General features: G+C 40.7%; 4 protein-coding genes across 6 annotated transcripts in view; 2 read left to right on the forward strand and 2 right to left on the reverse strand.

Moving 5' to 3' along the window:
- Window positions 1-4,838, forward strand: part of LRR1 (leucine rich repeat protein 1) — a 14,962-nt gene extending 10,124 nt beyond the window's left edge. The window contains exon 4 of the mRNA XM_004370830.3: window positions 2,262-4,838. Within this exon, the coding sequence (XP_004370887.1) occupies window positions 2,262-2,502 (241 nt within the window). The 3' untranslated portion in view covers window positions 2,503-4,838. The remainder of the gene's footprint in view (window positions 1-2,261) is intronic.
- A 148-nt stretch (window positions 4,839-4,986) lies between these two features.
- RPL36AL (ribosomal protein L36a like) lies at window positions 4,987-6,232 on the reverse strand. 2 transcript variants are annotated; one of them, XM_023726146.1, is made up of 3 exons: window positions 6,161-6,179; window positions 5,915-6,023; window positions 4,987-5,416 (listed from the first exon to the last, which is right to left on the reverse strand). In XM_023726146.1, exon 3 carries the CDS (start codon window positions 5,383-5,385, stop codon window positions 5,065-5,067), a length of 321 nt encoding a protein of 106 aa, XP_023581914.1. In that variant the 5' UTR covers window positions 5,386-5,416; window positions 5,915-6,023; window positions 6,161-6,179; the 3' UTR covers window positions 4,987-5,064. The 2 variants fall into 2 exon arrangements, with proteins under 2 accessions (XP_023581914.1, XP_004370888.1); XM_004370831.2 differs by lacking the exon at window positions 5,915-6,023 and having other exon boundaries at window positions 6,161-6,232.
- A 100-nt stretch (window positions 6,233-6,332) lies between these two features.
- MGAT2 (alpha-1,6-mannosyl-glycoprotein 2-beta-N-acetylglucosaminyltransferase) lies at window positions 6,333-9,059 on the forward strand. Its single transcript, XM_004370833.3, has one exon. The coding sequence runs from the start codon at window positions 6,847-6,849 to the stop codon at window positions 8,191-8,193; it is 1,347 nt and encodes a 448-aa protein (XP_004370890.1). The 5' UTR covers window positions 6,333-6,846; the 3' UTR covers window positions 8,194-9,059.
- Window positions 9,060-9,200: 141 nt separating this feature from the next.
- Window positions 9,201-19,956, reverse strand: DNAAF2 (dynein axonemal assembly factor 2). Of its 2 annotated transcripts, XM_023726145.1 has the most exons (4): window positions 18,144-19,956; window positions 17,808-17,951; window positions 12,572-12,715; window positions 9,201-11,407 (listed from the first exon to the last, which is right to left on the reverse strand). In XM_023726145.1, the coding sequence occupies exons 1-4, from the start codon at window positions 19,803-19,805 to the stop codon at window positions 10,874-10,876; spliced, it is 2,484 nt and encodes an 827-aa protein (XP_023581913.1). In that variant the 5' UTR covers window positions 19,806-19,956; the 3' UTR covers window positions 9,201-10,873. The 2 variants fall into 2 exon arrangements, with proteins under 2 accessions (XP_023581913.1, XP_023581912.1); XM_023726144.1 differs by having other exon boundaries at window positions 17,808-19,956.
- Window positions 19,957-21,567: the final 1,611 nt, after the last annotated feature.

A 21,567-nucleotide genomic window follows, 5' to 3' on the forward strand; every position in this document is an offset into this window, starting at 1 on the left:
CTTTGATCTTCATCAGTAAGTGCTTCAAGTCCTCTTCACTTTCAGCAGGCAAGGTTGTGTTATCTGCATATTGCAGGTTGTTAATGAGTCTTCCTCCAATCCTGATGTCCCATTCTTCTTCATATAGTACAGCTTCTCGGATTATTTGCTCAGCATACAGATTGACCAGCACATCTTTCTTGACTTTAAACCACACAGTATCTCCTTGTTCTATTTGAATGACTGCCTCTTGGTCTATGTACAGGTTCCTCATGAGCACAATTAAGTGTTCTGGAATTTCCATTCTTCACAATGTTATCGGTAATTTGGTATGCTCCACACAGTCAAATGCCTTTGCATAGTCAGTAAAATACAGGCAAATACCTGGTATTCTCTGCTTTCCACCAAGATTCATCTGACAGTAGCAATGATACCCCTCATTCCACGTCCTCTTCTGAATCTGACTTGAATTTCTGGCAGTTCCCTGTTGATCTGCTGCAACCATTTCTGAATGATCTTCTGCAAAATTTTACTTGCTTGTGATATTTTTCGATAATTTCTGCATTCCTTTGGATCACCTTTCTTTGGAATGGGCACAAATATGGATCTCTTCCAGTTGGTTGGCCAGGTAGCTGTCTTCCAGATTTCTTGGCATTGATGAGTAAGTGCTTCCAGTGTTGCATTCATTTGTTGAGACATCTCAATTGGTATTCCCGTCAATTCCTGGAGCCTTGTTTTTCACCAGTGCCTTTAGTGCAGCTTGGACTTCTTCCCTTCAGTACTGTCGTTTCTTGATCATATACTCCCTCCTGAAATGGTTGAGCGTCGACCAATTCTTTTTGGTACAATGACTATATTCCTTCCATCGTCTTTTGATGCATCCTGCGTCATTCAGTATTTGAAGGATATAGATTCTTGAAGGATAAGGATTCTTCAATGTAAAATCCTTCAGTATTGCAACTTGTGGCTTGAATTTTTTCTTTAGTTCCTTCAGCTTGAGAAATGCCGAGCGTGTTCTTCCCTTTTGGTTTTCTAATTCCAGGTCTTTGCACATTTCATTAAAATACTTTACTTTGTCTTCTTGAGCTGCCCTTTGAAATCTTCTGTTCAGCTCTTTTACATGATCAGTTCTTCCGTTTGCTTTAGCTACTCTACTTTCTAGAGCCGAGTTTCAGAGTCTCTTCTGACAACCATTTTGGTCTTTTCTTTCTTGTCTTTTTAATGACCTTTTGCTTTCTTCATGTATGATGTCCTTCATATCATCCCACACCTCTTCTGGTCTTTGGTTATTAGTATTCAATGTGTCAAATCTAGGAAAAAATAGATGAGCAAAATGTGATGTGAATAATAGGCAAGGCACAATTCAGCAGAAAAATAATCTGGTAGTGCTGAATGGTTTGATGTGTACCTTTTCAGGCTTTTCTGACAGGGTTTTAAACTCTAGTTTAAGTTGTAAGAATAGGTTTATTTATTTTTTGAAAAATATCTGAGCACCTATTGTGTGCCAGACTATGCTAGGAACTGGAGAAACAACAAAGAACAAGACAGTGTATGGTTGACAGACAAAGTGACCAGGGCGTGGTTGTGTTTGGAGGGGCAGAGGTATGCAGTGGGCAGGAAGTCTCAAGAGATGACCTCTTAGTTTCTTGTAGATGACGAAGAGTTTGACTTGATTTTAATTGCATTGGCATCACTGAAGGGTTTTAAGCAGGAGGGTAAAATGATTTAAGCAAGGTAGGATCAGCCTTACTTTCTCAGCCAGTAAAGTAAAAGTAATGACCCAAACAGCCATGTGTTTCAAATTTCTTTTACACAGTATAAAATGACCCCTTTGAAAAATTGATGCCTAGAAGAGTACTTGGAATTATTTAAACAAATGTGTCTTCACAGCTAGACCTTAGTAATTATCCCATTACCAAGTTAAAGTCAGGCCCTGCCTTCAATTTTTTAAAATTGTGTGATAGAGCTACACATTTAAATTGTTACAGTGGTCATACAAGATGATTATATAAGAACAAATGACTCTTCCATTGTATTCACTGGCTGTGCTGAAAGATACTTTATGGAGTGGTATAGATCTTCTTAGATTCACAATATGTATTATGCTAGCTTTTAGTATATTTTTCTCACTCCTAAACCAGTTGGGGAGCTAAAACAATATACTGAATCACTTAAGTAATAATTTTATTTTTCCTTAGTTATAAATTATTGTCATAATATTTATGTTCTAATACATGAAGTTCTGAATCTAGTAACATATTTAAACATTTTTTTCCCAATAGGATTCCGTATGACTCTCATATCATTCCTTTCCATCTGTGCCAAGATTTGGATACTGCGAAAACCTGTGTTTGTGGAAGATTCTGCCTAAACTGTTTCATTCAAGGAACTACTACCATGAATCTACATTCTGTTGCACACACTGTGGTCCTAGTAGATAATATGGGTGGTACTGAAGCGCCTATTATCTCTTACTTCTGTTCTCTAGCCTGTTATGTAAATTCCTCTGATATGTTAAAGTAACGGGGGATACCACAAAAAGAAATTTCATTTAGTTACAGATAGTTTGGGACTCATGGGAGGGGAGGAATGTATGTTATTCTAACATTGTAAATCATTTCATTTTAATTACATTAAAAACTCATTTAATTTTATTGTTGGAATAACCTTTTATTAGTTTATTGCACTTGTGTGAATTGCAGCCTAGAGTTTCCAGGATGAGTTGTAGGGTTTTCTTTTAACGTTAAACAGAGACGGATCCAGTCACTCTGGTCGTAAGAATTTTCTCATCAACTTTCTTCTTAAATTTTAGTAAAAGAAATTGAGTTTCTGTATACAGACAATACAGCTTGGAGGACTCATTATGTTCTAAATTATAGTGAAAACTCCTTTGAAATGAAACAACATACAAGTTTGTAACTATACCACTTTATGTGTTTTTCAGGCTTATTATTCTACATAGGGAATTTATATTCACCAAGCATAAAGTAGGAGTTGCTTTGGGAAAACACTTACTTTTTATAATTTTTATAGTGCTCATCACATAATCTTTGTTGTGATTTCTGCGTTTTTAATTTTTAGAGTTGGAACATGGCTTTGAGATTGGGTGGGAGAAGGAAAAGAAAATTGTTACCTTTTATTGATTACTAGTCTGTATTAGTTTTTTTGTTTTTCATTTTTAGCTGTTTTTTAATTTAAAAAGTAGTGGCAATAGAACAGCTAAAGGATGATGTGGATTTGAACTAGGGCAGAAAGAATGGAAAAGAGGGAACCAACTTGAAACCTTGGAGAATACTGTAGCATCTGCAGCACTATTCCTTTCTGTTCACTCCCACTGCTCTAGTTCAAATTAGCCTCTCATGCACCATTGCAGTGGCCTTGTAACTGGTTTCTGGGAACAAACGGGAGAAGTTACTGGAGAAAACCCGTTTTGGGTTTGGAGGTGGGAAGGGGTCCATATAAAACAATTTCTTATGACTTAAGTAACTATTGCCTTATTCCTTTGTCTCCCTGTTTCTTATTTCGGGCATTTTTCTTTTTTTTCCTTTTCTGAAAATTCAGATATTTCTGAGTAAATACTGTCTTAAATATTCTATTTTTATTAAAGCTTCATTTGTATATGAGAGCCAAAACATGGTTTCTACTCAGAGCTGATCTTCTAAGATACTAGGCATTGGTCTAGAGGAGTAATTCTTTGGGTGAATTTAAATTTGTATTGCTAGTGGTTAAATTCTTCTACCAAAAAACTTTTCTTCCTAGGTGTTTTTCAGTCAAAAATATATACATATAATGTATATGTGCATTAAGTAAAAAAAGCTGCCATTTATCCAGTACCCACTTTGTTCCAAGTGCTTTATATACAGTATTTTACACAATCCTCACAAATCACATTAGGTGGCAAGTACCATGAACCCAGATCAGAGATTTCAAGCCCAAGCTTTATAACTGCCTTCTAAAGTTAATTCACTTCTGGTCAAGAATTCTGTAAGTAAAGTATCTTGGGATTTTCTAAACTCAAAAATTGGCAAGAAATTGTCCATAAATATTGCAAAACGGCTGCATTGCATCAAGTCAGTTCCAACTTACAGCGACCCCATAGGACCCAGTAGAACTGCTCCATAGGGTTTCTAAGGAACACTTGGTGGATCTGAACTGCCAACCTTTATGTTAGCAGCCGTAGCTCTTAACTACTGCGCCACCAGAGTTCCACATACTTACAATTGACTTAAAACTCGTATGAAAAGCAGAATTTGTCCTCGTCATAACCTATACCCTTTCCCAGTTTATTTTTCTTGGCATTTGATACTCAACTACATTTTGTCCTTCAGGTAATTACTGGGCTCAGTTCCTTTCTTTTCATTCTGAGTTTCAACCTTCCAATTCTCTTTTCAATCATGCTGCTGACCTCCTAAACCCTCCCCACTGTCAAGATGTCCTAACATTTTAGTACCTCCAAGAGGTTCAAGAAGAGTTTATGTAGTTACAGACTGGTGGATTTTTCACTTTCACTATCTTCAGAACTTGTAGTTGGAAATCAATTTTGAACTCCAGCCTCACATTCAATACCAGTCTAAAACAGTGCTATCCAAAAGAACTGTAATTTGCATTATCCAATAGGGTAGCCACTAGTGGCGGTTGAACGCTTAAATCTGCTATCCATAGGCCTGGTTTATCCACTTCCTTCTTCCAAAATCTTGGGAGTCTCTTCCCAATCATGATTATGAATTCACCCAACATGTTCTGACTAGAAAACAAAAGTAAGAAAAGTCAATTTTTTCCCTACTATATGATTTAGCTGTATAACCTGGTTGTAAAGTTTGACAGAGGACTCTTCTTTTATATATAAATACAAACCTCCAATTCTTGTGGAAATGACTATAAATAGCATGAATTTGAGAAGAGGATAAACTTCAACTCACTTCCAAATAATTTACTGATTGCCCTTAATTCAGAATCACATGCAACTCTATAAATTAAAAAAACAAAACACATACAAAAGGTTTGAAAAAGACTATCACTGTATTTATTTTCCTACAGGTAATTTTTCTATTGCTTCAACATTTTTCAAAATTAAAAAGAAAAAGCTTAGAACTGGATCACTTGGCCCTTTCTCTTCTTATCGCCTCCCAGCTCAAAATGCTTGCATCTCTTAATGGCCAGCATTCTCTTGGACCTGCAGTTAGGCTCAACACATTCAAGCCTTAGCACGATTTTCTTTGTGGTTTTAGCCTTCTTCCGGAAAATTGGCTTTGTCTGCCCACCATAGCCGCTCTGCTTCCTATCATAGCGCCTCTTTCCCTGCGCATACAGGGAATCCTTGCCCTTCTTATACTGGGTCACTTTGTGAGGTTGATGCTTGCCACACTTCTTACAAAAAGTCCTTCGGGTTTTAGGTACATTGACCATCTTTGCAGTAGAGCTGTCTACGCAGTGTAAACTGTAGTAAAATATTTAAGATAGCAGACGTTAAACATTTTGAAAAATGAAAGAGTAATATACACAGATAGTTACAGAAAATAGAACATATACATAAATCAGTAATTTATAAATTCACAAAGTACTCATTTTCCATATGAGTAAGTGCACATACAAGTGCTCAACTTTTTGGGATGCTTAGTGTGAATTAATGGAGAATTTATACAATGAGATTAATTTTAAAACAGCAGTAACAGCAGCACTGGGACGCCCACTACAGTCAGTTTCCTGTATAAAGCAGGTTCCATAGGGATTAATCTACTATGGCTGACAAATAGAAAAATGATAAATTAGAAAAAGAAAGCCAAGACTATAAAGTTTTAAAGTTTCTTCTCGAATCCCTGCATCCTTTTCCTTCATTTCTTAGCTCCTGGGTATGACTAGTTCAGTACGCAATGTACTAGCTACTGGTACCGCCCGCCCCGTTCCTTCTCCGAGAATCGCATCGGTCTGGTTTCACCTTTCCCCTTCGGAAGCACGGTCACTCGTCAGGAGCCCTGAGAGCTGACGTGTCCTTAACAGGCCGGCGTGCCTCAGGAACCAGTAGCCGCCATGCGTGGGCCCCTTTCCTAAAGGGAAAAGCCATTCTTGACCTCAACGAAGGCAAGCGGTCTCATCTTCCCTTTCTTACGACCGCCTAGTCCATCCCCAGATTCTAAGCAGTGAAGGCTCCTCTCAGAACGGATACAGTCCGCTCTGAGCTTACCGGGAACCTCGCCTCCGGTTCTCTTCGCCGAGCTCCGCTCGCGCCTAACCGGAAAGGAGGATGAAGCGGAAGTAGGAACTGAGTCTGAGCGACAATACTACGAACCAATAGACAGCAAGCAACGACGGCCAGGCGTCTCGGGATGCGTGTGGAAGCACCAACCAATGGCTCAAGGGGCGGGACCGAGGGGTGTGGGCCGAAGGGCCGCGGTACTCCGCGGACCAGTAGTGGGTTGTCAGAACGGTCGCAGCCGGACTGGGGTAAGGCTGGGTTGATGAGTCTTGGCTGCCGGGGGCCCGCGTAAGGATGAGAGCGCAGAGGACGCAGGGTTGCTGGAGGCGCAGGTAACGAAGCTGGGGTGCAGCGCAGCCGCGGCGGGGCTTCTTCCGGGACCCGTGGTGCTGAATGGAAGGGACCGAGGCGACGCCGAGTCGCGGCTCCTAGCGGCGGGGCCGCTACTCGAGCTGCAGCTGCCAGACGAGGATGTGTGGAGCCCAGGCGGTGCTGGGGAGCTGAGAGCCTTCGGGCCCTAAGACCCTCGGGGCCAGGGATGAGTTAGCGACGGCAGCCTCGGGGGCCAGTTCCGAATGCTACAGGCCGAGACGACGGCCACCGCCCGCCAGCCCTTTCCGTGCAGGAGTCGGTAGCTCCTTCCGCGCCCGTCCGCGTTCCCGGCCCGGGAGACCATGAGGTTCCGTATTTACAAGCGGAAGGTGCTAATCCTGACCCTCGTGGTGGCCGCCTGCGGCTTCGTCCTGTGGAGCAGCAATGGGCGACAAAGGAAGAACGAGGCCCTCACTCCGCCGCTGCTGCAGGACGCCGAGCTCGCGCGGGGTACGGGCGGCCGGGGTGGGGAGCACTCCGCTGTGTCTGTGGGCATCCGCAGGGTCTCCAACGATTCGGCGGCTCCGCTGGTCCCAGCGGCCCCGCAGCCAGAGGCGGATAACCTGACGCTGCGGTACCGGTCTTTAGTGTACCAGCTGAACTTTGACCAGACGCTGAGGAATGTAGATAAGTCCGGCTCCTGGGCGCCCCCGGAGCTGGTGCTGGTGGTCCAGGTACACAACCGGCCCGAATACCTCAGACTGCTGCTGGACTCTCTTCGCAAAGCCCAGGGCATTGACAAGGTCCTCGTCATCTTTAGCCACGACTTCTGGTCGACAGAAATCAATCAGATAATCGCTGGAGTGGATTTCTGTCCGGTTCTGCAGGTGTTCTTTCCTTTCAGCATTCAGTTGTACCCCAACGAGTTTCCAGGCAGTGACCCCAGAGATTGCCCCAGAGACCTGGAGAAGAATGCAGCTTTGAAGATGGGATGTATTAACGCCGAGTATCCCGACTCCTTCGGCCATTATAGAGAGGCCAAGTTCTCCCAAACCAAACACCATTGGTGGTGGAAGCTGCATTTTGTATGGGAAAGGGTCAAGATTCTTCGAGACTATGCTGGCCTTATACTTTTCCTAGAGGAGGATCACTACTTAGCCCCAGACTTTTACCATGTTTTCAAAAAGATGTGGAAATTGAAGCAGCAAGAGTGTCCTGAGTGTGATGTTCTCTCCCTGGGAACCTATACTGCCAGTCGCAGTTTTTATGGCATTGCTGACAAAGTAGATGTGAAAACTTGGAAATCCACAGAGCACAATATGGGTCTAGCCTTGACCCGGGATGCATATCACAAACTGATTGAGTGCACAGACACTTTCTGTACTTACGATGATTATAACTGGGACTGGACTCTTCAATACTTGACTGTATCTTGTCTTCCAAAATTCTGGAAAGTGCTGGTTCCTCAAGTTCCTAGGGTTTTTCATGCTGGAGACTGTGGTATGCACCACAAGAAAACCTGTAGGCCGTCCACCCAGAGTGCCCAAATTGAGTCACTCTTAAATAATAACAAGCAGTACATGTTTCCAGAAACTCTGATTATCAGTGAGAAGTCTACTGTGGCAGCCCTTTCCCCACCTAGGAAAAATGGAGGGTGGGGTGATATTAGGGACCATGAACTCTGTAAAAGTTATAGAAGACTGCAGTGAAAAATCACAATTAGAAAAAAAAAAGGTGACAGTCTTCTGTTTTTGATATTTGTTCAAACAGGATATACAGTTGAATAAAAGGTTTTAGGAACTGGTTTCTGCTTTAATACAAAAATTTCTTGTAAAAGGTGTCCAAATATAGTAATCATGTCTAGTTATATCTGATTAAGATTTAAAACTGAAATTTTCATTTTAGGGTTGTGTTTTAAAGCTCAACCCCTATCTGCTAAAGGTAATCATTATAGTTAATTGATAAGAGAGAGAGGAGGGGGAATCTTATTAAATTACATCTATTAATCTTTTTATCTGGAACTTTGTACACTTTTCCACTTTCAAAACTTATTTTAAATACAGAATTTGTTTAAAATTATCATAGCAGTAAAAAGTATTATAATGAAATTGTTAGAGTGTTAATGGAACAAGCCCAGTTTCACTCTTGACACAGTTATTTGGAAGGCATTCTTCGCTGGTTTTATAATTCAAAAGTTATGTTTGTTATGTGTCAGAAGAGTCATTTTCAGTATTACAGATTCCTGTACTATTGTGTTAAGATTTGCCTGTGCTTTGGAACCTTCATTAGAACACACTTTCTTTTGGAATGTATTTGATTGATAAGAAAGTTTAAACATTGTTTTCACTTCAGTGTAGAAATAGTGTTTTTTGGTTTTTTTTAGTGCTGCCAAAATAAAATACTCATTTTGCATATGAAGATTTCTAATCATTTTGCAGAATAAATTTTATTAATCATATACTCCAAAATTCAGTACCAGCATTCTGGGAGCTTTGAAAGTTAATTACACCCTAATATTTATTATCTGTACATTGTATAATTGAGTTTGAAATAAAACCCAGCTCATGACAATGCATTCTGTTTGGAAGAAACTATTTGGCGTTCAAATTAGGCAGGCATAGATAATGAACGATAAGAAGCTGCTGTGTAAGGGAAATAGACTAAATTGTTTTGGAAAGCTGGAAATGATACAAAGTTCACTCCTGCCCAAGGAGTGAAACACTTTGAACTGAAATCATACTTTTTATAGATACAGTAAAAATAGGTAGTAGGCTTCAAGTTTACTCTGTATTAATAGAGTTTTCTTTAACAATGTATAATTGTGTTCAACCAAAAAGTTACTCATAAAAGGCTAATTTCTGTGAAGAGATACAATTAGTCACTTCAACCTAAGAAAATTATGTACTAAATGGACAGTCTCAAAATTATTAATGTTATCAATTTAAAGTTCATATTGTTGAAGAGGAACCCTGGTGGCGCAGTGGCTGATAGGTCAGCAGTTCAAACCTACCAGCTGCTCTGTCAAGATTTACAGCCTTGGAAACCCCATGGGGCAGTTCTACACTGTCCTATGGGGTTGTTATGAGTTGGAGCGACTCGATGGCAGTGGGTTTAGGTTTTGAGATTGTGGCTGAAAAATGCACATGGTTGCCCAAGGTGAAGCAGATCATTCTCTTGCTTTATGAACTACCTCTACGCTACTCACTTGCCAAGCTGGTTCCCAACTCTATCTGGGGGCTATAAATGTAAATCAAGATGAATCACCAGGCTTTGTACCAGTTTTTGGTGTTCTGATCTGACATCCCAGTTCAAAGGACTAAAGATATTAGGCAATTTCCAGGACCAAGCTAAAACCAGAGGTCTGAATTGCTAGCTGTTTCTAAAACAAATAGATCAGCCCATGGCCTCGATTAGAACAAAGGTTTTCCTTCCTGCATCGTCTTTCATTCTCTAATATAAATTTGTGTTAAAAATGTTAGAATTTTCTCCTGGTCTGACATAAAAATACTATTCCACAAAACTAATTACTTAGATATGTGATTGGTTGCTCTCTTATAGGTGTCATAAAAGAAAATGATTAGAAAACACTGGCTTTTTCTCTTCGTGTAATAATAGAATGAAGAAAATTTTCCTATGGAAGCAAATTGTCAGATTTTTTTTGTCTTGTTCTAAAATTCTTAAATGTATTCTATTAAACCAAAAGATGTTTTAATACTGCAATAGTAACTTCCAAAATTTCTTTTAAAAGTTAAATTTTCAGAATCATTACTAAACAATTTAACCTTTATTATAGTTTGTGTGACATACATAAGAGTAAAACAGAGCTGCACTAAAAATGCTAAATTTCATTAGGTGTATTTGTATTGTAATTGTTTGGATCATTAATATTGGTTAGTACTTGCCTAAGAAGCTCTATTTCAAGCATAAATACATCCTGCTGTGTGACACTTATAAACTAATAGTTTCGAGATTCTAACACACACACTCATTTCTAGTTAATTATACTCTTGAGAATTCCTTTTTGTAATAGAATTATAACTTAGTGAATATTTGTTTTGAAACTTTATTAAAGTAATGGTAAACAGAAGCAAAAAACTACAAAATAGGTAACAGGTTATATTAAAACTAAAGTTTAACTCTTCGTTAGAAAAACACATCTATCAGAGGAATCACAAAACTCATCTCCATAATTAAGGAAAATTTATTTAAACTCTCTAGAGGCAACAAACAAAAAGCCCAAAAAACTCCAGTTTCCCAATTAGAATAAAAATGGGAAATTTTAACTTTATACTTTCCTGAATAGATTTAGTTTTAAGACAATATTTAACAGAATATTGAGGTCCTAATTTTTTTTTATTATTAACCTTTAAATTTTAAAATTATACAGAATTAGTCTAAGTCATATAGCAAAGAATTCCGAAAACTGAATGCACAGTGAGTCACATGATCTTTCATAATTTGCACACTACCATCTTGCATATTGGTTTCTTTTATGCTTTCAAAAGCAGATATATTGTGAACTGTAGTTTTGTTCTGTAGTGAAGATAGGTAATCTCCATCTAATTCTTTCTCTCCAGTTAATACTGGTTCTTTTAAATTCTGTTTTTCCTCATTTGAGTAAACAGCACATTTTTCTTTTATAAATTCAGGTTCCATTTTTGACTCAGGTTGCTGAGATTTTCCAGATAGCACTTGAAAAACATCACGAGACTCTTGTTTCAAGTATGCAACTGAACCACAACTGTCTGTTACTAGTGCATTATCTGCTACACATGAATCAGAAGGTCTGGCATCTCCCAGTGTTTGTTCTTGTTCAGTTGTAGTGGTGATAAGATGTTCTATATTTTCTTTTTCAGTCAAATGACTTCCTTCATTGACTCCTTCCTTTACATGAAGCTCATGAGAGTTACTACTCTCTTGCAACTGTGTGAAGAGAAATAATAAATAGTTCTTTCCAACAAATAGAAAATTAATTTGTAGTATTCTCTGGAAATAAGATTTAAAAAATTGTGAGGGAATAACACTTGCAGACCTCCAGATAATACTTCAGTCTTCCCCCTGAAGGCCATCCCCCAATGTTGCCAGTCATCTTTTAATAATGCAAACCTGCCATGAATTCTCTGCTTAAATCCTTTCAATGACTCCTCATTCGAGCCCTGGTGGCTCAGTGGTTAAGCGTTTGGCTGCTAACCAAAAGGTCAGCAGTTCAAATCCACCAGCTGCTCCTTGGAAACCCTATGGGGCAGTTCTAGTTTGTCCAATAGGGTCGCTATGTATCGGAGCCAATTCAGTGGCAAAGGGTTTTTCAGTTTTTCATCTCCTTCAGGATAAAATAATCCAAGCTTTTCAATATGGCCTACAAAGCAGGGTTTCCAACTGGTTCATTCTAGTTCCAACCCCTGCTGAGAATCTGCATTTCTAAAAAGTTCCAGGAAGTTATACATAGGAATCACCTGGGGATCTTGTTAAAATGTAGATTCTGATTCAGTGTATCTGGGGCAGAAATGCAAACTCTCAGCAGGGGTTTGAACCTGAACAAACTGGTTCGACGCTCTGCTACGAAGCTCTTCTACCTGACCTAACAGTCATCAATCTTATAAGGGCATTTTTGAATTTCTGTGATTACTCAGAGCCACTCCTCCCTGCCCCCCCAAATTCTTATATCAGTCACTTGTGCTAGTTACTAAATTATTTTTAATATGCCAAATATTAAAGACTATGAAAATGACCAAACTTAAGGTTCAACTAGAAAGAATGAACAAACTGTATGGCATAGTTCCTATGGTTTGAGAATCAAAAGAGACTTGTGTGTGCCTCTGGACTAGAACTCAGACTTCCTGAGTGTTAGTTTCTCTTTGTTTCTCACTGCAGGGTTATTCTGGGATTAAATGAGATAACAAGAAAAATGAATAGAGTGTTTAGCACCGAGTAGATACACACACAAAAGCCTTTCCTCCTCTCATCACTCTAGCCATGCCACTATGTTCATTTTGTTTAAAGTTATGACATCAAGAAAATAAAAATTAAGTTGTTAGGCTTTAACCATGTCCTAAATCAGTCCTCTATAAAACCCACCAAAATCCTTACCTTTGCATGAATTTGAATATTATTATCAGTAATCTGAAGAACTTCAATTAATGGTGGGGTCAGGGGTATTGTCTGTTTGAATGGAGAGCTCAAAACCTCATCAAGAAACTCGTTAACGTTTTCTTCACTGACAAACAACCTTTCCTAAAATAAAAAGGGAAAAGATAGTCTGCCTTATAGGTTATACTTGACACAGTTGTACCTAAAAGCAGCTCACAAAAAGACTAAGTCTCACACAGTTCAGGGTTACACATTTAAAGATGTTTAATGTTATTCCCATGCTGTCTTGGCCAAAGAAAACTGCATACTGTACAGAATAATAAGAATAGCAAGATTACATACATACATACACACATAGGAAAAACCTAAAATAGTCCTGGTTCTTTTTCTAGTTCTCTATAAAATCTTAGGTATGTTTTGTCTCCTACATAATATTACTTATAAATGATATTTTTATTTTCTTTTTCTCCTAATGTTTCATAAGAATAACATAACTACTAGGGTTATAAACACAGTCCCAACTATAAAATGTAATTCTCTTTTAGAACACTTCCTAATGAGTCAGCTAAGAAATACTCAAATTTTGTGTGACCAATTTGCCTTCTAGTTCTTAGCCAGGTAAGAAAGAGCCAAGTATAATATATTATTTAAAAGGAGTATATTCTATTTTTAAGCATTGAGATACTCCAGTGTGACACTGGTATACAGCTATTTATAAGAATGAGATAGCTCTCGAGAGATTTCCAAACTACTACTAGGAAATACAAAAATCACTCTTTTACCAGAATCCCAAGCACAAAGCAATTTGTTTCATATTCATGCCAAATGAATATAGGTTATGGTGTGGAAGGAATAACCCTATTTCAAATTACTTAATTCATAAAATCAGTTCATTGTTGCCCTGAATAATAAAAGTATTTTCCTCTGTATTTTCATAATAAAGAACTTTTATAATTACAAAAAAAAACACAGCTCATTATTTGGTCCAAATAGAAAAAAATTAGACGAGTTTCAAATTCCCTTCTATGAGAATCTAATAGGCGTCTGCTAATTCATTCAGTTGCTAGTAAAAACACTTTATTAAGCTTGTGACAAGACATCTGAAGACAAACTGACTAGTTTTATCCTCCTATCTTTCGAATGCCAAATGTTAAACTAGAAAAGTCCCACTGTAAAGTTTTTGAATCACTTGGGTTCTTTGCTGCTTCTGAGAATTTGTGTTTCTTCCAAATGATGTATAGTTTAGAAGTTAACATTCCTAAATTGTTCCTTCTTTGACTTTACACTATATTCCCTTTCTTGAAAGAGCTAGTTCTGCCACTTACTAAAGCAGGGGGTCCAGCATCTGCTGAACACTGTATGAAAAAGGTTGGATGCACACAGTGCACTTGTGTGGGCACACACTCAGCCTATGACGCTCATAAAATTCTCAAAGGGTTTTGTGATGCAAAAAAGTTAAAGAATCACTTCACGGGAAACCAAGGTCAAGAAGGGGAGAGTGTTGACACATCACAGGGTTGGCAACCAATGTCACAAAACAATGTTTATTAGTTGCTTAATGAGAAACTACTTTGCTCTGTAAACCTTCATCTAAAACACACACAAAAAATAGTAGGTTATATCATAATTACAGGTAATTAAAAATAAAACTTTTATAACCTTAAAAAAAAACAACACTTAACTGTATGTAGAATGTTGAGCAAGTCTGGCCTGAGGTTCCTTAATCTATAAAATGAGCCAGCTGGACTAAGAAAATCTCAAGAATCCTTCCCAGTCATTGAGCTCAGTGCCTTGAAACTTAGAATCCTAAAATAATTGGTCCCGCAATACAATAATGGCATAACTAAAAAGGATAGTATTATAAGATGAATTTATAAGATTACTTTCGTCAGGCCATATTTTATATAAAACTAGAAGTAGAAGATATGCATATATGTATGTCGCTCATATATACATGAAATCTACTATTAGGAATAAAGGCTGGTTACTCCTTGTTTCTAAGAAAATAACTAGATTTCATTTTTATTAGATTGAATTAACAGGAAAAATACAGAACTGGCCCTTTTCATTGGATTTACAATTTTTAAGGTGTACCTACATTACACCCTCTAGGCTATATTTTTACCCAACTTGATACTATGCCCTTTATAATTCTGGACCCTCAAAATAATTCTTTAGTGGGAATATATTATGATTCTACTGAACAACTCAGCAGAAGAGTTGTTTGTTTTTCCCAAAGTGAATTGTTTACAACTAGAGTAATTTGCTTTGCTACTATTTGAAGATCCAGGCTAACACTGTGTTACAGAAACACCCCCATCAAAAGCATTTCTAAGCTTTGTGTCTCTGGAAGAGACATACATTGATCTTTACCCGATTGCTAAAAATACATCAAATATTTTCATCTTTAGTTAACCTAAGGAAAAATAATGAAAATGATTAAGATTAAAATACAAAGGATTTGCATAAACTTGCCTTCTCATCCTAGTGCCTGATTTTATTATAAAAGATACTGAACTCAGTGGTCTTGAAGCTGTAGGACAATTCCCAGTGAATGAAGGCTTATATAAATATATTAAATGTTTGTTTAAGGTCTCTATGTGGTGCAAACTGTTTGCGCTCAACTTCAAACCCACTCACCAGCACTGTGGAAGGAAAGGCCTGGTGATTTGCTTCTGTTAAGATTCCAAAAACTCATGTCAAGTCGATTCCGACTCATAGCAACCCTACAGGATAGAGGAGAACTGCCCCATAGAGTTTCCAAGGAGCAGCTGGTGGATTCGAACTGCTGACGTTTTGGTTTGCATCTGTAGCTCTTAACCATTGCTCAACCAGGGCCAAGAAAACCCTATGGAGCAGTTCTACTTTGTAACACATGGGGTCTCAATGAGTTGGAATCAACTAGACAGCAACCAACAACAGTATTTGTTTATGTGTAAAATAACAATTCTGACTTCTACATCCACAAATCGGTCTCTTTATATTATAATCATTTTCATATATATAAAATAATCATGATATATTTTATGTCTACTCCCTACTCTTGTGAATTTTTTTTTTTTAAATTTGCTTCAATACTTAAGAGCCTGGTACAGTACAAAAATGGAAGAACTGGACATTAAGATTCCATCAGCTTTAACAAATGTGATGATTACTGAAGTAATTATATTTCTATTCCAGACTTAAAAAGCTATAAAAAAAGTTACCTTAATCCCATTTTGGTCTAGTTTCTTTGTTAAAATAATGTTAGCATACTAGGAAATCAGATTAAAATATATTCTCGAGAATTCTCTTAACTACTTGCCTATAAAGTTTTCTTCCCACAAACACTGTGAGTTGTTTTCATAACTATTAAAACAATTACAGGAATATGACTGTCCTTTCCAAAATCTCCCCTTTCTGATGACATAAACAGATATTCAATTTTATCACATTCTCACAAAATACCTTACCTAGTGCTGGCTATTTATTTTACGTTTTGGGGCGGGAGTTTCAAATTAACCACTTCTCAAAGAAGAGGCCCAACTCATAAAATCTACATGTAACTTACTAGCAAACTTCTATAAAAACAAGGAGCCCCTATGGCACAGCAGTGAAGCCCTTGGCTGCTAACCTTAACAGCTGACTGACTGAACCCACCAGCTGCTCCAGGAGAAAGATGTGGCAGTCTGCTTCCTAAAATATTCCAAAACCTGTTGCCATCGATTCCGACTCATAGCAACCCTAGAGTACACAGTAGAACTGCCCCCATGGGGTTTCCAAGATTGTAATCTTTACAGAAGCAGACTGCCACATCTTTCCACCCACCTTTAGGTTAGCAGCCTAGCGCTTAACTAGAGCATGACCAGGGCTCCTCTGTAAAGATTACAGCCTCGGAAACCCTATGGGGCAGTTCTACTCTGTCCTAAAGTGTTGCTATGAGTCGGAATCGACTGGACAGCAATGAGTTATTATAAAAACAACGGGAAGACGTAAAAAGTCCTTGCAGGTTACACTCAGGGTCAAGTACTTAATTTTTAATATGTAATCGGTGCAACTAGTGTTGTTTCTGAGAACTCGACCCTTCAATGTTAAAAGAACAAAAGTTACAAGTAAAGTTGATACGCAACTCAAACAAAATCATGAATTGCTAATTACTGAGTTTAAAGAGTACAACTTCAAATTTTAAGTAATTCTTTCAATATTTGAGTGGAGTACTGAATCTGAAATTCAGGAACCCCAATAACCTAAAAAGTATAACAGCAGCTACAGCACATACTAAATTATTCGTCAAAATTATAACCTAAGAAAATCAGATACGCTCAACTTAACTCTAGAGTATCCGCCAGCTGATGTAGCTGCTGTTCAGTTCAACAAACTTTTATATTATACTTTGTTAAATGCCATCCATTGTGCTACTGAGATAACTTCGATGCAATACAGTGCCCAGTGGAGGGCAACCTCACCACCAGTGACTAAAATTAAGCAGCACCATATGGCCGGAAGGGCAAGGGATTTGGAGTCACATTTGGGTTTGACTTCTTTTTGCCACATCTGTGTGGCACTGGCTAAGTTACTTTTTCTCTCCGGAAGTAAATTATTAACTTTCTGAGTTTGGCAAAGGAGCCCTGGTGGTGCAATGGGTAAGGGCCTCCTGCTAACCAAATGTTCGGTGGTGTGGTTGGAACTCACCCAGCGGCACCAAGGGAGGAAAGACCTGACAATCTGCTGCAGCAAAGATTACAGCCTAGAAAGCCCTATGAGGCAGTTTTACTCTGTCACATTGGGGCGATATGAGTCAGAATCCATTCCACAGCACCTAACAACAAACTCGGAAAAAGTGATTTACCAACTTCAAATATGGTTATTAGGGAATGGTTCTTAAACTTGTGGGTCACAAACCCCTTAGAGATTATGACAAGTTATAGCTTCTCCCAAGAAAAAGAGCACGCTCAACTTTTTGCAAACAATTTCAGAGGTCCACGGATCGCTGGGAATCCAGGAAAACAGCTCCTACATTAGGGCAACTTTGAAGATTTGAAAACCATTCACCGCAGTGAATGGGTTAAGTTTCCTTCAAAATACTGTAAGAACGTTTAACACGTACTGATATGTTTCATCAATTTCAATTCATTATCAATTTCAAGTCATTAATGGGAAATGCTTTTTGTTTGGGTTAAATTGCGAGGCTGCCTGTAATAGCAAATTTTAAGGGGATGGAACCTTTCAAATATAAGGCTCTAGAAAGAACTGTTACCTCCAAAGAATCGTTGTTTAAACCATAATACCACTGCTTCCAATGTCCATGGCTCTCTGGAGATTTAGCCAATTCTATCACTACATTGTTTGAAGAAATGCTAATCACGGGTTCTTTGGTACTCAATTTATTCTCTGGAGCAAACTGCAAAAAGAAGGAATAGTAAATAAAGTCTTGGGTGGAGAAGCACAATTTGTACCGGAGGGGTTTCAAATCCCCTTGAAGACTCTGAGGCAGGATCCGAGGCACTTGAATTAGCAGAGTCAGGGATTCTTCATCCTGATTACACTGCAAAGGAGGACACAAAGGTTCCCCGCTCTCGATCCTGGGACCAACCATGGCTCCGTCAGAGGGCTCCCTGCCAGTGCCTTCCCAGTCCACGCGCGTCTCCACACTCAGATCTCTGCCTGCACCCCCTCTTTCTGCTGAAGAACCCGCGTCAAGGTCCCCGGATGACATACAAGAAGAGCATCCGCCACTGTCCCCATATCCGCTTCCTGTTTCTGGAGGCGGCTCCTCCCGAATGTCAAGCGGCGGGCCCGCTTGCCCACCGAAGTCTTGCTCTTCTGGCTCAGGGACAAGCTCCTCCCCAGTGCCGGCTGACGAGTACGCCGCCTCGGGGGCACTCGGGGTGGCGACCCGGACGTCTGCAGCCCCGACACCGCTGGGACTCGAGTCTTGGTCTCCGGTGTGACCCCCAGCCAGGCCTGCCTCTTCCTGGCAAGCGGGAGCGCATACCGCGCCTTCAGTTTCGGACGGGTCCGCCGACCCTTCCGGCGCCGCGGCGGGCCCCCGGTTCGCGGACGAGTCTTCGTCTCCGGCGTGACCCCCAGCCAGGCCTACCTCCCCCTGGCGAGCGGAAACGCATGCGGCGCCTGCAGTTCCGGATGGGTCCGCCGACCCTTCCGGCGCCGGGGCGGGCTCCCGGCGCGCGGCAGGTAGCGCCACTGGTAGCGTGATGACCAGTTGCCGCCGGGCTTTGTTGAACTGCGCTTTGCCGCGGCTGTCGTCCACTGGGTACGGGAGTGAGAGCCGCAGCCGATAGTCAGGCTTCCTCGAGTCGAGGCACAGCAGCTTTCCCGTCACCTCCAAAGCCGCCTGCTCGGCCGAACGCAGCAACGGCAGCTCGATGGTTACTACCAGCTCGCGAGGCACTGGGCTCGGAGCCGAGTCCCGGGAGCAGCGGTAATCCTGCAGGTCCACGTGGTGGCGCTGCACCACGCGGTAGAGAGGCTCGGTGGGGGCGAGGGGTGGGGCCGGCTCAGGAGAGGAGGCCGCCTGGGGCTGCGGCACAGCAGAGTTCCTGGAGGCTGCCGGGTACCGGTAGGGGTAAGGGAAATCGGCAAGAGGGCCCTCCGGCTCCTCCTCGGGCCGGGCCGGGGCACCCCCGGGCAGTGGCGTGCGGAGCACGGCGGCCTCTGGGGTCCCCTTGTACTTGATCTTCAGGGTCTTGGCGTTTCTGCGGTCCAGCTTCACGCCGAACTGCTTCTCGACGGCCTCCAGTGCCGTGGCGTCCAGCATGTGGCGGAAGCGCTCGTGGCGCCGGGCGAGCGCTAGCGCGTCTGGGTGGAAGACCACGTCGTAGACCGTGTAGCGGGTGCCCTGGCGCACCGCGTACTCGCGGCCTGGAGCCAGACTGTGGGGCAAGGACCAGTGGTGGCCGGGTGCGGCGCCCCCGGAGCCGGGCCGGCTGCTCGGCGCGCCCACCAGCACATTGCTGCACACGTTCACAAAGCAGCGCCGCGCTCCGTCCAAGCTGGTGCGCAGCACATGGCCTGGCTCCGGGTGCACAAACCGAACCTCTACTCCGCGCTCACGCTCCAGCGCGGTGATCTCCGCCTCGTAGCGCCGCCGGTTTTCGGGGTCTGTGAGCTCCTCGGCGTACTCGGATAACAGCCGCCGGAACTCTGGGTCCTGGAAGGCGGAGGTGAGCCGCTGTACCTCGTCTCCGCTCAGGTCCAAGTCCTCTAGCGGCGAGGAGGCGGTCGCCTTCGCCATGCTGCCCCTGCAGGGTAGGTGGGACACGCCGTGGCGGCCCGGTCCGCGACAAGTGAAGTAGCGGTGGTCGGTAACGGCCAGAGAATTGAGCCCTGGTTAGCGCATGCTCGTTGCCATAGTGACAGCACCAACACCCGGGAGGAGGAATAGGAATCCGAGTGGCATGGTGGAAATGCCAGAAACAGCCTCTTAGTTTTTTAAACTGACTACCTCATGCGTTTTTTAGGCTCCTGTGCCACGGAGAGATCAGCCTTGCTTCAGTTGAACGAACACTCAGTCAAGGAGCACGCCATCTCTGTTTTTCCCAAAAGCATAAGCTTACAATACCCCTTCAGTGCTCTTTCTTCACTGGCCCATTTTTCACATCTCTGTTTCCTACCCATGTTGGGTAGAAAGTTACGAATGGAAACCGAATACAAGGTGTTCCTTCGTTCATCCACTCATTCATTTAACAAATAGTTGCTTCTATAATTAACTTTCTAACCATCTTTCATTTCTGGATGATGCTGATCCTCACCCGGTTCTAGTTCCTATGTTATTCTATTATTTTTTGATTCTGACAGCTTAGCTGCTGCCTTGCTTCATTTCACTTCATCTTGTCTAGCCCCTGAGTGCACCCTATCTTGTAGTCATTAACTGTTTTCCTGAAAAGATTTCAAAATACCCCAGCTTTAATTATAGAAGCAATTATCTGTTAAATGAATGAGTGAACAGGGGCACCTGGTATCCACTTTCCATTTATCTTTCATATAAAGCTCTATAGCTCTCATAACCGGAACAACACACCCTGTGTCTATTTCACTACCACTCTCAAGGCCCAAAATGTCAATTTTTTCAAGCAATCTAGTGGCTTTAAACCTATGCCTTGATTTTGTCTTTAAACTTCAATTTTTCCATGCTATTCTTGAGAAATTAAAGCTGCTAAACCCTGCTCTTCTAACATCCGGCCCCTTCTAACATCAGGCCCCTTCTAATATGCTCCCCAAATTTTCCATCCTCAAACCACATCTCAAATTGCCACGTCTTCCTTACTGCTAATTCACTTAACACTGCATTCAGGTTAAATTTTGAGGAATTTCCTCTTCACTATGTCATTTTTATTTTTTATTAGTATCTCTTCCAAAAAAGCTAGTTCTACTTGAAATAAATGTCTTCCATTCCAGGCTTTTTGTAATTTCTAACATTACTACTACATCTGAAACACCCTTTGTACCTCTCCCTAACAGCCTCTGTCATTCAGATTCATTTCTGGGCTATCTTTCCATCAAGTCCATAAACTAAACGATAAATAAAGGGATAGTGTTGAGCGATTACATACAAAACAACAAAACATGCTGCTTCAAAAGAAACATGCCTTCTAAATGTTACAACTATAGGGATTGTTTGTTTTTATATTTCCAGTACCAGCAACTTTGGTGATTATGTAATGAATATCAAACTAATATCCTGAAGCAAAGGTTTTCACTATCAGTAGAATAAATTTTGTGACTGAAATTTAGTTTGAAAATTGCTGAGTATATTACTGGGACTCTTACGGTGATTAAAACAATGATTTGGGATATTTTAAATATTTGTATTTGTCTTAAAATTAACATCATAGTATGACCATTATAGATATAACTAAACTTTATTTTTTAAGTGCAAATGTATACTTAGATTATATCTTTACACATATCTGCGTATTTTTCTTAAACTATGCAGAAAATATATTTCCTATGAAACTTTCTAAAGTATACCGTCATGTTTATTGTAATTTAATATA

Source organism: Trichechus manatus, unplaced genomic scaffold, assembly GCF_000243295.1.
Source record: "Trichechus manatus latirostris isolate Lorelei unplaced genomic scaffold, TriManLat1.0 scaffold00010, whole genome shotgun sequence".
Taxonomy (NCBI): domain Eukaryota; kingdom Metazoa; phylum Chordata; class Mammalia; order Sirenia; family Trichechidae; genus Trichechus; species Trichechus manatus.